A 16,206-nucleotide genomic window follows, 5' to 3' on the forward strand; every position below is an offset into this window, starting at 1 on the left:
TTTTATTGATGTTATAAATTTTTTATTTTTTTTAAAATGTTTATGATAATTAAAAAAATATATGAAAATAAAGAAAATAAAAAAAAGAATTACTTTTACCTTTTCGGTGGGTTCTCGGACTACGGAGATGTAGCAGTACTCTAAGAGAATTTAGGAGTGGTTTGGATTCAAAGATGAGTTAATGTTGTTTTGAGATTTAAAAAAGTTGAATTGTTTATTATATTTTGTGTGTGAATTTGAAAAAGTTGTAATGATGAGATGAGATGAGTTGAGATGAGTTTTGAATGCAAACGACTCTTAGTGGTTTGGATTCAGAGATGAGTTGAGAATGTTTGTGAATAGTAGAATAAAAATTGAATTATTTATTATATTTTGTGTAGAGATCTGGGAAAGCTGTTTTGGTATTTGAAAAAGTTGAATTGTTTATTATATTTTGTGTAAAAATTTGAAAATATTGTAATGATGAGATTAGATGAGTTGAGATGAGTTGAAGTGAGTTTTGAATGTAAACGAGGCTAAGTACCACATTTTTATAAATAATATTGTATTATATATATTGTATTATTTTAAAATATATTCTATTAATATTATACTCTCAGTAATTAAAATAAAAGATAAATGCTAATTGGAAATCTGAGAATTAATGAACGGTTATGTTTATTGATGAAAGGAAATAACGTTTGGAAACTTGTAGATCATAAGGGTATTGGTTTATCTATATAAAAGTATGAGATACTCCATTGAAGATTCACAATAAAAAAATAATAATCGCCTCTACAGATATTTGATCAATAGTGACCAAAGGGAATTAAGTATTCTAACTATCCTTTTATTATTTAATTTTTCTCCCAAATCTTACATGCATCAGATGGGTTTACCTTGTTTACTTAATTATATGAATAGTTGCTCGGTAAAGGATAACGATCATATGGGCCAGGGAATTATAACGAATTACTAATTTATACAAATCAAAAGAAACGATGGATTAGCTACACATGATGATTTGTAGTATACAATATATCTATATATAGTAAAAGGAAAAGGCAAGATCGTATCCTAATCTTATTCTTAATTAATTTCTCACCATGTGATAATTAAGTTGTGTGTGTTCTATAGCTGCAGCTATATGGGATACACATCGACTGTCATAACAATATAAAATTATAAACGGGATTAGAACTACCTAAATCTTTCTTCAGATATATCCGTAAAGCCAGCCAACAATGTTTATTAGAAAATTAATTTGGAAAGGAGAAAGAAAGAATACTGTTAACGTTGTGTTTCGTACGTCTTTGGACCGAGTTCCAGTAATTTAGATTTTGAGTTTTTTCACCTGCACAATTAAGGAAACACGGAGAGTAGGGGGCCTCGTTAGAGGTCAAGGAGTATCCGATGCTAAAATTAGTATATCTCGTTAATAGTTTGTGTGTAAACTTAGAAAAATTAGAGAGAGCTCTTCATACCTGAAGGTCAACTTTTATACTAGGTTTCTGGTGGGGACAGCTCATACCTGACTTTGAAGAGCCTATGTCATTTCCACTGTTTGTTTAGTCATAATCCTTTAATACGGTATGACTTTTAGGACAATGTCATAAATATGGTGTAGAGTCCAAGGAGCGACGTCATTAATGCAGCATGACTTCCTGACTCACTTTACCCTATGGACTTCCCTGTTAACCCATTTCATGCTTGTTATCAGGAGACCAATGGCTCTCCATATTTCTCTTCCACCTGCCTGTGTAGGTTTTTGAGAGTAGGGTTTCATGAGGGTGGTGTCAGGGCAGTGAGTCTCATTTGTCCCTACTGTTCGCTTTCCTTACACGTGGGTTGCTTCTTGGGTGAGTTTTGCTAGTGGGCCAAGTACTTTGTAGATGTCCACTGACTCCTTTTACAAGAGAGTTGTTAGGCTTGGTTTGGCTCTCCAACTTACTCCCCTCGTGGGTTTGCTATATGGAATTATAGGAGAAAAAAATCCCTTACAGTTATCCCGTAAATTTTTATCGGACTAGTCCGATGGGAATTCCTTCTTGCCTTAGTCTTTATGCTATATATTTTTCTACTTCCGTTAAGGTTATCTTCTCTAGAAATGGATGGTTATTACTCTCCCAACTCTTCTACTTGTCAGGTTCTGGGCTCTAGGTTATATCCGTATGGTTTTTTTGTCATTTTAACGATATCAGGTGATGGTTCCCCTTCTGACTTTATTGGCACGTTTTCTGACAGTTGAATTTTGCACTTGATTATGTCCTTCCAATTCCTTCAGCATTGATGGTGTCAGGTGGTTCCTTCTCTCTACATCACATTGTATAGTACATGTCGTAAGATTCATGCACGTTTTGCCAGCTTCGTGGGCGCGTGCGTTCCCATGACTTTGGGATGCCAACCATCAAATGGAGTTGATTTAAATCCCTTTTCGGCATTGGAGCCCACTTTGTTTTCTCTTCCTCTCTCAGATCTCTTCGCGCTTCTCTTTTTCTCTTCAAACTTCTCTCTGCGGGTATTTCATTTTCCCTTCTTCAGTCTTTTCATTCACTTGGCTTCAAAGAACTCTTCACGTCCTACTCTTAAAAATCCTAAGTTTGCCAAGCCTTCTAGTTATTTGCATGCTCCCGGGGGCCTAAATCCTTCTAAGGTCTGCACCGAGTTACAAAAACTCGACGGGTTCTCGTGGTAGTTGATGGTGACTCCTGGTGAGTTGGAGTCGTTGAGGACAATCTACAAGGCTCCTAGCATCGTAGAGCTTTAGGAAGTGTCAAACAAAGACATTGTTCATTCCTGTTCATTTGCCTATAGTGGATTTTATAATTGAAGATATACATGAGGAATTTTATACATCAATCATTATTAATTTTCATATCTCACATTTATAACTTTTTTTATAGGCTATGAGATAGTGAATAGTAAATAATAAGAATAATTTTTCAATATATATATGGTGGACCGATCACATTCAACGTCACTACTAGGAAAAGAAAAATTGAGCTCATTCCAAACGTGCACGATTTGTGCTCTCTCCAAACAAGTTTTATGTGAACCCAAAAACATTTTTAAAAGAGTGCGGCTATACATCAGCCGCACTCTCCGCATACTCCACATGTAATTTTTTTTTTTTATACGTAGCACAGGGTATGCTGCAGCTGCAGCACACAGTTGGCTGCAATAAATATTTTTCCTTATTCGATACATAGGTACGTACGCACATAGAAAAATAGTCCGGTTTGTATTAAAAGTTCATCTCAATTTATTTTATTTTATTATTATAATTTTTTTAAACTTTTACATAAAATATAATAAATAATATATTTTTTTAAAATTTTTAAATAATAATAATATTAAAAAAATAATATTATAATAATATTTTATTAAATTCATTTAAAACTATCTCTAGCACTCATCTCTAAATACAAAAAAACCTAATCTTAAGTTAGCTTATCTCGTTGTACAGTGCGTACGTACGTAGTAAACACAAATTAACATTCACTGCTACAGAAAATGTAAACGTATTAATAATTAAGAATCGTATCGAACAACTACAAGTAAGTATGTTGAAAGCATATATATATATATATATATATATATATATAATACTTCTCATCATTTCAATTCTCATTAAGATGATGAGGTATTGAACAATTGATGATTATTTATTATATTTTATTTATAAATCTATAATTTAATCTTAAATTATAATATGATGAGAGGAATAAAATAATAAAAAAAGATGATGAATATACTTTTTTCATATATATATATATTATGTGCATGCAGCAGGAGCATGATGATCCACGTGTAAACCGTGGTAACCGAAGCGGACAAATGAAACAATTTCTGAGAAATTAAAGTCTTGATTTAGGCGGGGCGGGCGTCTGATTGATGTCTTATTCGATGTTTTAGATTTGATTGACAAACGTCCTAATTGGGCCCTGCTGGAGGGCAACAAATTAGTGAATACTAATAGCATTGGTTTTATGGACGTCGCATGTGTACCGCAATGTGGTGCCAAATTGCAATCAGACTTGTCCACCCTCATGTTAGGTGTAGATTTATTTTTTTATAATTAAAATATTTCTCTTTAAAATTTCACACAAAGCATACTAGGATATATATCCAATCCAATCCTATTTGAATTTTAAAATATTTCTACAAATGTTGTTTTGATTAGTATCAAATTAACTAGCACTTGATTCATCACGGGTAACATGTGGAGCAAATGTCCCTATCGAAGATGATAGATTAAATGCAAGTTTTCGCTTAAGAGTAGTGCTACGTGTACTTACAATTATACTTATAATACTCATTTTGTTATTTTTTTTAAAATTTTAATTTTAAATTTTAAATTTTATAATTTTCAGCATATCAATAACTGACATGTAGAGAAGTAAATTTTTGGAAATTAAATAACGCTATCCTAAATTTTTTTATGGGACTAATGATGCACGTTTAATAATCTCTTATAATTATATTTTAACTAAAGTACAGCTAAGTAAAATTTTAAATTCAAATAGAAAGTTCTTTTAGTATTTTAAATAAAGTGACAATTATATATGACATTTATTGATTATAAAATAACTGAATGAAGATTATCAATTTGTTTTTTTTTTAAATCGTAGGAGTATATATAAATATTTTATTACGAGGCCCGTTGATTAAGAATTAATAACTAATTTTTGGGTATTAAGATTTTTTGTTGTAAAAAACTGTACCATCACTATAAAAATGATAAGGTTACATAACAACTAACACGTACACAAATGAATGTTAGAGGTGCGAGCTCGCCAAAAAAATAGGAACTTTATTAAATGAGACGATTTAGCTTACGATTGTAATAGTAGTAGTAGTCGTTGGCTACTGGTTAATGTTAACGCTAAAGTCAGAGAGCACCTCATGCTCGGTGGGCAATTATCTTTTCTTATTTCTGTATCCATCAAACATGTTTTCCCCATGTTTGTTCATCGCAATCAATCAGTTCGTTATATATATATAAAGCTGATTGATTGCGATGAACAAACATGGGGAAAACATGTTTGATGGATACAGAAATAAGAAAAGATAATTATATATAATGAGATAACTGTGAAATCTCATTATAAAGCTCCTTAGACAGCGAGAGATAATCCCATTGCTCCTTGGATGGATGAATATAAAGCTGAAATGGCGTTGGATGGAGATCAATTGAAAGAAAGAGAGACAATTAAGCAGTTCAAATGCATCTATAGAAGTTCAAAGCTAACGTTTATTGAGGACTCCGGGAAACGAAGTTAACTGCTGACGGTTTGGTAAGAGAAGACGTGCACCAACAAAATAAGGAGTTTCATAAAGGTTTCAAATCTGGCTTTTAGAACTAATATTCAGAATTTATGGATGTACGACGAAGGAACTAGTAGTGGGAAAATAGATCGATGAATGCTGCCTTACACACTCCCAACATAAAATTTACCGCATCTAGGTTAAAAAAATAAGATTAAAGATAAAGTACTCAAGAATAGAACAGAAGACATTATTATTAGTTGAAATGAGTTGAGATAGTTTATCAATAGTAATAAGATTATTAGTTAAAATTAGATGAGATGAGATGAGCTTCTGTATCCAAACGGGCCTAAGATTTACATCATTTTCCGGCTCAATTACTCAAACACTTCTTACAATCCAGAGAGACAGAGTCTAAGGACCCCCACAAGGGCCACAACATTAAATTCTGCACATGGAACAATGTAAATCTTCATATTAAATACATTTGAGTCCAGATAATGTATCCATATCTCTTTAAATTTTAGGAAGTTTACGCCAGAAAATTGCAAAGATTCATAATCCACAAACATGGGGAAAACAAATAAGAAATTTGGATAGAAAATAAAGAAAAGTATCACAACAAAAATAAGAGCCAAATGGTTCATGAATATGATCACAAATTTTACACGTATGGTTGGTTTACTCCCAAATCAATTAGAGAAGTCTACCGAGTTAATCCAAACTAAACGCTTCACCCTTTTTCCGTTCTGGCCAAACAACAGCAGGCTTATATCCTTTACTGGAACTGAAAGAGTTAGGAACTTCCAGACTTGAGCGTGTTACTCAACCTGCATCAACAAATTGTTCATTTCACTAGGCTTTTGCTAAAAGACTACAAAAAGGAAAAGGGAAAAGGAAACGGAACGGTTTTTGATAATGCATTTTACTAGTTTCACAGCTTGTGGTACTCTGTGGATTAATTATGTCACAGTAGAAGTGTTGAAGCAGAAATGAACTTCCAGGGAAAATAAAAAATAAAAAACCCCCAAAATTAAAGGCACTATCAAAAAACAAACAAATGGAAAAACAGAGTAAGGGATTTGCAGGACCAAGTACAAGAGCAATCACGCAGCCCCTAACATAACAGAAATGAATCAAGACAATTATCAAAAACACCCGGAAATGGAACAATATGAGACTCACAGTGATAAAAACCAACTCTTAAGAACTTAATAAGCATCACATTCTCTCCATCCAAACTGCCCACATCACACATGATGGTGCTTGTCCAACCCAAAATTCCCCACATAGCACCCAAATCCACTCTCCATTAGATCCAGGACTGATTTTGGCAACACGCAACTAATCCTGATAGGAAGAAAGTGAAGGCACAGAAGCTATCTACTAGCCAATTAAGAACAGAGTGACAAGAGATCCACCAGCCAATATGGATGATTTGTTTGCATATTCAAATTCGATCACTGCAAGTGTTTCCCAATTCTTGTAGTCACAATCCACGCCTGTAATACAGTAACAGAAGTGGAAAGAGCTTTGGATGAGGGCTGTACCTTATAGTATAATCCTTTCATTGTATTTGTTTCTGCTAGAAATTGAGGTAGTTAGGTTGAGTCTTCATCGGTCAAACTTTTTGGACCTTCAAGTATTCACAGCCAAAAACAAACCATTATGTATGCATATATATACCAGAAAGGTGTCCTCCCCATCTTCAGGACGGTGCTGTACCAGTTTTGAAAGGTTGAAATGCCCCTCGCACTCTTCCTTTCCTCGTGATGTGAAAATGGTTGCAATGGAAACCAGATTTACTTCTTGTCCCAGCCCACCTTTACACCATATTACTGTGTGAGAAGTCCCTTGCTCACTCTTTCTTGCATCACGGCCACCATTCTCTTTCAGCCTTCGTCGAGTGTCTAAATTCACTCTAGATCGTAGGTCCTAAAAATCACTGCCTTCATATAATCAATCTGAGCCAACCATTTTCACCAAGTATCTCCACCACCATCACAACAGACCATGTTTTAAAGTCATCTTCACTCCATTTATCACTTATCACCATCCACTACCACTGTCAATATTGTCCTAGCGACCATTGATGGCTCAATAAACCAAAACAATTTGCAAGCAATCACTGCCAAGTTCAACAAACTATACACATAATAAATGCAAGCTTTCTAGAAAATGTTATTCACCCAAATAGATCACCTGCTGTGATTTTGTCTGACCTCTCACTTGCTATGGTTGGAGATGAAATTCAGGCAACAGACAGCACGGATTCAGGTGCAGAACCAGCACTGTACTCTTCAAGGGTTATGTAGTTGTCTAACTTCCTCTATAACCCAATCACCGCATCCAAGCACATAATTTAACCAACCACTTGCTACATAAAATAATCCTCACCTACCAATCTTCAGGCAACTTCATCCCGAAAGGTTTTATACTGCATTGCTCAATATCATAGAACACAGGGAGATCATGAGGCCACATGTCTGATTGCCTCTTGTACTTAAGAGTATTGGAAGTGCAGGTCTAATACGATGCGATGTGTAAATTTGAAGTCTATGGAAAGTGTAGAAGCAATATTGCGGTAACCTCTAAACCAATGCCAAAACGTATACCACCTGGCTGTAACTAAACTTACCAGTCCAAGCCCTCAAAGAGACCTTCACCCTTTATAGCAGAAGTTTTGAAAATAGCCCATTGGCGGTTTTTTATCTTGTGCAACTCTAAAGCCTCAGTAACAGCAGCATCATCAAGTGCGCCAGGAAGATCCTGTAAGGACCAAAAGGATATATCAAAAACAAAAAACAGAACAGAAAGAAAAGGGAGAAAAAACCTAGCAGCTTGCAACTTGTATTCAGAAGGCATACAGGAACATGAACACATACTAAACAGACTTCAACTCCTTGTACAATGGATGACAAAAGGCATTGTCATTCTTTTTGACACATGCCATAAGGTTCTATATATATTTGGATAGCGAAGGGCCTACAACATATTAATTTTCTTTACCTTTATTTACAAACTCAATAAGGCATGAAATCTTTTCCTGTACAGACAAGATCTTGAGTAATTAATAATATGGCAGTAGTACTAACCTGCTTGTTTGCAAAAATGAGAACAACAGCACCTCTTAATTCTTCTTCCTGACAAAGATTAAGATGTAAACCTACATCATAAGATTTCCAACATATGCAAGAAAAATGCGTCGCTAAGTGAGAAAACCAAAATCTTTGACCATTGTGGAAAGTGAAGGGAAGAAGTTTTTTTGTGCATGTATGTTTTTGTCTAGAGAATGCAATCGAAGGGGACGAATCCAGGTATGGCACCACCACCTTCTGGTGCCAAATTTCAATGTTAAAAAGGTTACAAAATCTCATATCACATATCACAATAGGACTCGGCTCATTTCAAATATCACATAGTATTGATAAAAGGTTACTTTTATCAATACTATCAATAGGACTCGGCTCATTTCAAATAAGCAGCCAATCCAAGATTTTGGATATTTAATAAAAGGTGGTCGTAGAGCACTAAAATAATAAAATTATATCCACCAACTTTGCGAATTAATCCTATAGTCCTCTAAGCATTAACATGGAACAAGCATACCTCCAAGATTGCATGAAACTCATCTTTCGCTATGACCAACCTATCAGTGTCACTTGAATCAACAACATAAATTATGGCTTGGGTATTTGGAAAATAGCATCTCCAATATGGCCTGTGGCGTAAAACCCAATGAGCAGTTAGCTGAGCATGTAATGTTAATGAAAAATAAATGACTTGAAATCAGAGGAAAATTACAACCCCATGTACTAAAGTGGCAGAAGACAACATCAAGTCGACGATTAAAAAAGGGACAACTGAATAAATAGTCTCAAGAGTGCAAAAAGATGAGCGGGTGACATCAAATCAAGGATATTTTATGGCACAAATATTTTTTGTCTTCTAGCCAATATATTTTATGGCAGAAATCTATTATAAACTTCAAGAGCTGTAAAATAGGTTATTTTTAAATCCATTTTAGCATTTGTATTAAAGATGGGTCAAGCCATTCTTTTAAGTTCATATAAACCAGAGTACTTGTAGAGGAGAAGCTATCCAAACCAGGCAAACCAACCTTGAAGCAATTCAAAGACCAAAATGGAAATAACACAGACACCCCAAATAAATAATATACAAGGCGCCAAGGTTCCGAAGGCACCAAGACAATGCAAAAAGCAGTGATTAATTGATCTTCCATGGTGTTTGCAAATTCAACACCAGTATAAATAGTGTGGCTCCTTCTATCAGATATCATCAATAAATAAAAGCTAATGACAACTAGCTACTATAGGATAAATTCTTATAAAGCCACTTTTTTAGGAGACCAATAACTTAAATCTTTTTTTTCCAGCCACAAACCTAATATAAACTAAATTTGATCATAAAACGAGGTAAATATACTCAACTTTCAAATATACAACACATTTTTAAAAAACAATAAGATCAAAGCAAAGCTACACATCGGACAGCAAAGCCATGGTATCAAATGACCTCCATAACCAAACCTAATCCCAAACCCTAGCGTACAGAGAAAAACCAAAGAAAGATTTGCATGGTTGAACCTCCAAAATCCAAACCCCACTGTTTTTTTTTTCTTTAATTCCTGAATCAACATTGACCAGCTGATTCTCGTAAACCAAGCAATATGAAACAGTTTCCGGTCGAGTCAGGTCAGTAGGGTTCAAGTTTCGGATATATTGCCCAACTCCATGCACAAAGTAAGAATGATGTCCACTTTAGAGCTCTCAACAATAAAATGGGCAAAAATTTTCATTTCAAAACTATTAAAAAAAAACAAAAGAATAGAGTGAAAATCATGTACCTGATACTTGTCTGTCCGCCTGTACAAGTGCAGAAATGCCATTAGAACAAAAATTTACATCATTTATAATACCTAAAAATCTCAATAATATGAGATCATGAAATTCTACTTTTTGAATACGGGCATGTACATATACATTAACTTCTTACAAAACAGTTGTAATCTGCTAAACAGTAAGTGTGTTTGGGCACTTAGATGAGATCATCTCATCTCAAAATTTTTCATAATTTCATTTCCAAACATCACTCAAACACAAAATACTTCTCAATTTCAAATCTTCAACTTTTTCATCTAATCATTACCTACTCATTACAACTTTCTCAAACTTCCAAATAAAAAAAAAAAAATTCAAATTTTAAAAAAATATATATGTATATATATTCAAACAATATTTTTTTTTTATAAGTAATAAGATATTTTATTTATCAAAAATAGGCATAGCCCAAGTACACTGGAAGTATACATGTGAATACACCTATTTAGGAACTAAAAACAGTTACAAGAAAATCATGGAAGCTGAGACCATTCAACTCTAAAGCAATGGCCCACATAAATAAAGTCTTCCACATAAAACTCCTAAACTCTTCCAATGAGCGTTAATGATCCTCAAAGTGTCTATCATTTCTTTCACACCAAATGCACCAAAGAATACATAAAGGAGCCATCTTCCACACAACTGCTATTTGTGATGTCCCAGTAATCCCTCTCCAACTTTCTAGAAGTTCCACCACCCTTCCCGGCATTACCCATGCCATTCCCATTCTACTGAAGAAATAATTCCAGATTTCTCTTGCAAACTCGCAATATAAGAGTAGATGGTCCACCGATTCACCACTATTTCTACACATACAGCATACAGCACCAGTCTGTGATAATAAAACCACGTCTTCTAAGATTATCCACAGTCAGAATCTTCCCTAAAGCTGCTGTCCAGACAAAGAAAGCAACCTTTGTAGGTGCTTTACTTCTCCAAATGTTCTTCCAAGGAAAGTTCTGTTGATGTTGCATGGTAGAGGCTTCATAGAAGGAGCGTACCGAAAAAATCCCTTTCCTAGAGGGTCTCCATTCCATCTCATCTTCAATTGTGGCAGCAATAGCAGCATTATACAGCAGATTAAGAAACTCCATCAGCTCCGCCACTTCCCAATCATGTGCATCTCGAGTAAGGCTAATGTTCCATTCTTGTGTGCCATGAGTTATAACCCGCAAGTCAGCCACCATAGCTTCTTTGACCCGTGCAATTCTGAAAATAGTGGGATAAGCCTCCTTCAAAGCCATGTCTCCCACCCACACATCATACCAAAAACTAATCCTATTGCCATTCCCCAAACGCAGCCGAGTATGACGAACAAAGGAGCACCAACCTTTCCATATATACTTCCATAATCCCACACCATATGCCCCCCTCCCCTCTCTAGAACACCACCCCCCCGGTGTACTTCCATACTTCATATCGATCACTCCTTTCCAAAAAGCTCCCCTCTCATTATTATAGTGCCACAACAATTTTCCCAATAGAGCCTTATTAAAAGCCCTCATGTTGCGAACTCCCAATCCTCCATCTCTCAAAGGAGTACACACCTTATCCCACCCCACTAAGTGAAATTTAAACTCATCTTCTATTCCACCCCAAAGAAAGTCACGATGAAGTTTCTCAATCCTATTTGCAATGCTAGCAGGGAGAGGAAAAAGAGACAACTAGTATGTGGGAAGGTTGGATAAAGTGCTCTTCATAAGAGTGCTCCACCCCCCTTTAATTAAATACAATTTTTTCAACCCAGCCAACCTCCGCTCTATTTTCTCCACCACCTCCTCCCAAATTGTTTTAGCCTTAAAAGAAGCCCCCAATGGAAGACCGAGATACCTCAATGGCAACGAAGAAACCACACATCCTAATATATTCGCCAACCCCCTAATGTTACTTACCTCACCCACCGCAACCATCTCCGTCTTAGCAAGATTAATCTTTAACCTTGATACCGCCTCAAAACAAAGTAAGATAGCCTTCAAGGATTGTACATGTCCAACACTTGCCTCGCAAATAGCAATGTGTCATCCACAAACAAAAGGTGGGGAATGATGATGGACCCATAATTATTAGCTCCTGCTGAAAATCCTGAGAAAAATCCCCCTGCTACCGCAGCCGACACCATTCTATTTAGCGCCTCCATGACTAGAACAAATAAAAGGGGTGATAATGGGTCCCCTTGTCTTAGACCCCTCGAACTATTAAAGAAGCCCACAGGGTCACCATTAACCAATACCGAGAAACAGGTTGTTGACACACAATGCTTCATCCACTTCCTCCATCTTTCCCCAAACCCACATCTATTCAACATATATAGCAAAAAGTCCCAATTAACATGATTATAGGCCTTCTCCATATCTAATTTGCATAAGATGTCTGGTTCTCCCGACTTGATTCTGCTGTCCAAACACTCATTTGCTAAAAGGACCGAATCCAAGATTTGTCTCCCTCTCACGAATGCATTTTGAGACGTAGAGATAAGCTTGTCCATAACCGTACTCATCCTATTAGCAAGGACTTTGGAAAGTATCTTGTATATGCTGCCCACTAAGCTGATAGGCCTAAAATCTTGTACCTCTATTGCACCCGGCTTTTTAATTAGTGCAATATATTCAAACAATATTTTAACTTTATAATATTTTTATTCAACTTTTTTCTCTCTCCTTTTCCAAAACCCAATAAAACATCTTTAACTCAAATCATCTCACTATTATTCGAGTTTTGCTACTCATCATCCCACACATCGCATATTTTTTTTTTTATTATTCCTACTAAACTAATTGAGTACTTCTATTCACCATCCCTATACCATATACTTGCTAAGGAAAAAAAAAATAAAAAATAAAAAATTATGTGTGGTGTGTGGGATGATGACTAGAATTTTTCTTATGCCATAACTTCAAACACAAAGTTCTTTAATTAGGCATTCAAGTTGGCATATAGAGTGGGGGTTGTGGAAACATATAAAAAGAGGATGGAGGGTCTTCTCTCGTCACTCAAGATTATGCTTAGGAGATGGGGCCAGGATCAAATTCTGGTATGATGCTTGGTGTGGTAATGGTGCTCTAAAGGATCTATTTCCTGACCTCTTCCAGGTTGCAAAGATACAGATGTTTCAGTGGCGGATGTCATAGTGTTAGTTGGGGAACAAATCCAGTGGAACGTCAATTTTAGCCGAGCGGCAGATGATTGGGAAGTGGACAGCTTTGCAGCCTTTTACAGACTTTTGCACTCTCTCAAACCGAATAATCAGCATGCCGAGTCATTGTGGTGGATACCTTCAGGTGGTGTGTTCTCGGTTCGCTCGTTCTATAAATCCCTTTCACATGAGCTCCCTATTCAGTTTCCTTGGAAAAGAATTTGGAGACATAAGGCGCCTCACAAAGCAGCATTTTTGTGTGGACGGCTTCTTTGGGTGAGATCCTCACAACGGATAATTTGAGAAAACGAAGGGTGATCATCGCATATTGGTGTTGTATGTGTAGGAATGGGGGGTGAATCTGTGGACTATCTTCTACTACACTGTGAGGTAGCCCGAGGGTTATGGAATGAGGTGTTTAGTAGACTAGACTTGGGTTGGGTAATGCCCAAGACAGTAGTGGCAGTTTTGGCTAGCTGGACAGATCTAAGAGGAAATCAACAGATCAAGGTTGTATGGAAGATGATTCCTATATGCATCATGTGGTGCGTATGGCAGGAGTGCAATGAACGGACGTTCGAGAACAAAGAGAGATCGATGGAGGAACTTATTCCTTTCTTTTTTAGTACTCTTTGTACTTGGGCCTTTTCCGTTTATTGTAATGGACAAGATTTCCATGATTTCTTTGTATCTCATGTCCCTATGTAGTTAGGGCATTCTTTGTACTACAGATGGCTTTGCCTATTCTTTTATTCATACACTTTGATTACTTATAAAAAAAAAAAAAAAAAAAAAAGTGATGGGGCTCCAACAAGTTCTAATGAGCTGCTTCATTATATATATCAACAGAGTATTGCTATTTTAAGACCCACACACTGCTTACGTGATATAATTTGATACGGAAAATAAATTTTAAAATTGAATCTTATAAATCAAATCTTATCATTTAAGTGATGTGGATGATGTGTTCTACACACTGACTTGAAAATAAAATAACTCATATCAACAACCCAATTCATGATCCACACATAGAGTCCACGGCCACGTCCACCAAAAATACAAAATCTATCAAATAAATAAAAATGCATACAACTTCAAATCAAGTCAATCTCTAGTCAATGACGGTCACAGAATGAGCATTTTTTTTTTCAAACTCACATTGTTTTTATAATGGTTAGCAATTAAAATTAAGCAAATATCAGAATACTCCTTTGGCTTTCTAGTTGACAAATGTGATGATCGTAAATTGAAGACACGGATCAAGGGAAGAGATTTCCATACCCAGATCCCATACTTGGAATTTGATGTTATTGTACTGCACCGTTTCGACATTAAATCCAATTGCTGCACCCAAAAATATGTAAACAGATTTAACCCAAGAAACACACTCCAGGGTACTTGAAAACATAATGAAACCACAACTTCCTACCAAACAAACATTGAATAATATTGGAGAGAAAAGAATGGACTGGTAAAGAAACATAAATGTTTTTTTTTTTTTTTTTTGATAAGTAAAAAGTAACATAAATGTTAGAACTGGGAAAGAATACCAACTTGGAATCGTGGACACAACCTCCCCCATCTGAAGCCGATCTGCACAAAATCCAAACCCAAACCATTGAATTACCCCAATTGAACAGAAACCCACTATTCGAAAGTGAGAAATTAAGAACCGGGTACGAGTGGAATTAGAGAAACTTACAGAGGATTGTGGTCTTTCCGGCATTGTCGAGGCCAAGAACGAGAATCCGAGCTTCTCTATTGCCGAAGAGGGACGTGAACATTTTCGTAAACAGTATACCCATATTGAGAGATTCACTCTCGGTGCATGAAATTGAGAGCAGATCAGACGGAATTTTATTCGGTTTTGTTTTAGTTCTTTGAGATCTCGAAGCAGAACCCTCTGGTCCTAAGAGGGTCCGCTTGAAAAGAATTTCGAGATCTTGGGGAATCTTTTTTCCTTTTCGGAGGAATTAGGGACTGTGGATGAGCAGAGTACCTCAGTTTCTCAGAAGCAGAGAGTCGCCAGAGACTGTGAATCGCAAGCGCAAGCATAGAAGAGGGAACCTGAGGTGATACTCATGCTTCTCTCCGGTGCAATAGATACAGTCCCGCTTGTTAGCCTTTTTTCTGCTCTTTTGTAACATCTGTAGGGCCTACTTCTGTAGTCCTAAGGTAATTACTCCTGTTGGCTGTTGCCAGCCCCATTCCATTACTCGTAGATTTTGTTTTTCTATCAGAGATTTCTGTAATTAAAAGTTATATGAAAATTAAATACTGTAGCTTTTAGTAGCATGTTTTTTTTAGATAATTAGTAGTCATGTTTTTTTACAAAGCTTTGCAGATTATAATTTAGCAGTCTCTCAAGGCCCATCTAATCCTATGGGCTTTTAAATTTGGATCGCAGTCGTATGCTAGGAGCAATGCTCGCGTTCCAACTTCCAACCCAAGTTAAAAGGGTTCTTGATGATCGAGAAGGACCAATATTCTTGTGATTCTGGGAACTTTGTCCGAATTACAAACTAATGCTGGTTTTTGACGTTGTAAGTTTAAAGAAAAATGTTATAGTTAATAAAGAGATCAAATAAAACTAAAATTATAAAAAAAATCAAATAAAAATAAATTTACAAACTGATGTAGCTTGATATGATACGTTATATTGTTAAGAAATAATCTTACATTGCATGTGGATAAAGTCTTGGGCATCTTTATAAATAATGAACAATTATCTCTTGTAGAACCGGTTTTATGATATGAGTTAGGCTTATAAATTTTTTTATAGTATCAGAGCCTACCACAAGACGAATAGGGCCCCACTCTACTTTATTCGTGACAAGGATCAGGAAAAAAATATTAGCTTATACGTGAGGGAGGATGTTAAAGAATAATCTCACATTATTTGTAGACAAGATATTGTGCATGTTT

General features: G+C 35.8%; 1 protein-coding gene across 2 annotated transcripts; it reads right to left on the reverse strand.

Annotated features, from left to right (window-relative positions):
- Positions 1–5,818: 5,818 nt before the first annotated feature.
- LOC121260997 (ADP-ribosylation factor 1-like) lies at positions 5,819–15,424 on the reverse strand. Of its 2 annotated transcripts, XR_005939814.1 has the most exons (9): positions 14,984–15,424; positions 14,836–14,874; positions 14,563–14,625; positions 10,115–10,133; positions 8,857–8,968; positions 8,343–8,390; positions 7,886–8,016; positions 6,798–7,312; positions 5,819–6,077 (listed from the first exon to the last, which is right to left on the reverse strand). XR_005939814.1 is itself a non-coding variant. In XM_041163128.1 (8 exons), exons 1-8 carry the CDS (start codon positions 15,084–15,086, stop codon positions 6,044–6,046), a joined length of 549 nt encoding a protein of 182 aa, XP_041019062.1. In that variant the 5' UTR covers positions 15,087–15,421; the 3' UTR covers positions 5,819–6,043. The 2 variants fall into 2 exon arrangements, 1 of the variants encoding a protein (XP_041019062.1); XM_041163128.1 differs by lacking the exon at positions 6,798–7,312 and having other exon boundaries at positions 14,984–15,421.
- Between the last annotated feature and the right edge of the window lie 782 nt (positions 15,425–16,206).

Source organism: Juglans microcarpa x Juglans regia, chromosome 4D (genome assembly GCF_004785595.1).
Source record: "Juglans microcarpa x Juglans regia isolate MS1-56 chromosome 4D, Jm3101_v1.0, whole genome shotgun sequence".
NCBI lineage: Eukaryota > Viridiplantae > Streptophyta > Magnoliopsida > Fagales > Juglandaceae > Juglans > Juglans microcarpa x Juglans regia.

Excerpts from the sequence above, each read along its gene's own strand:
- LOC121260997 (XM_041163128.1), bottom strand. The coding sequence starts at position 15,086 with ATGGGTATACTGTTTACGAAAATGTTCACGTCCCTCTTCGGCAATAGA. Across the intron at positions 14,626-14,835 it reads GGTTGTGTCCACGATTCCAA|CAATTGGATTTAATGTCGAA; the intron begins GTTGGTATTCTT and ends TTTTGGGTGCAG. Across the intron at positions 8,391-8,856 it reads AGTTTCATGCAATCTTGGAG|GAAGAAGAATTAAGAGGTGC; the intron begins GTATGCTTGTTC and ends AATCTTTGTCAG.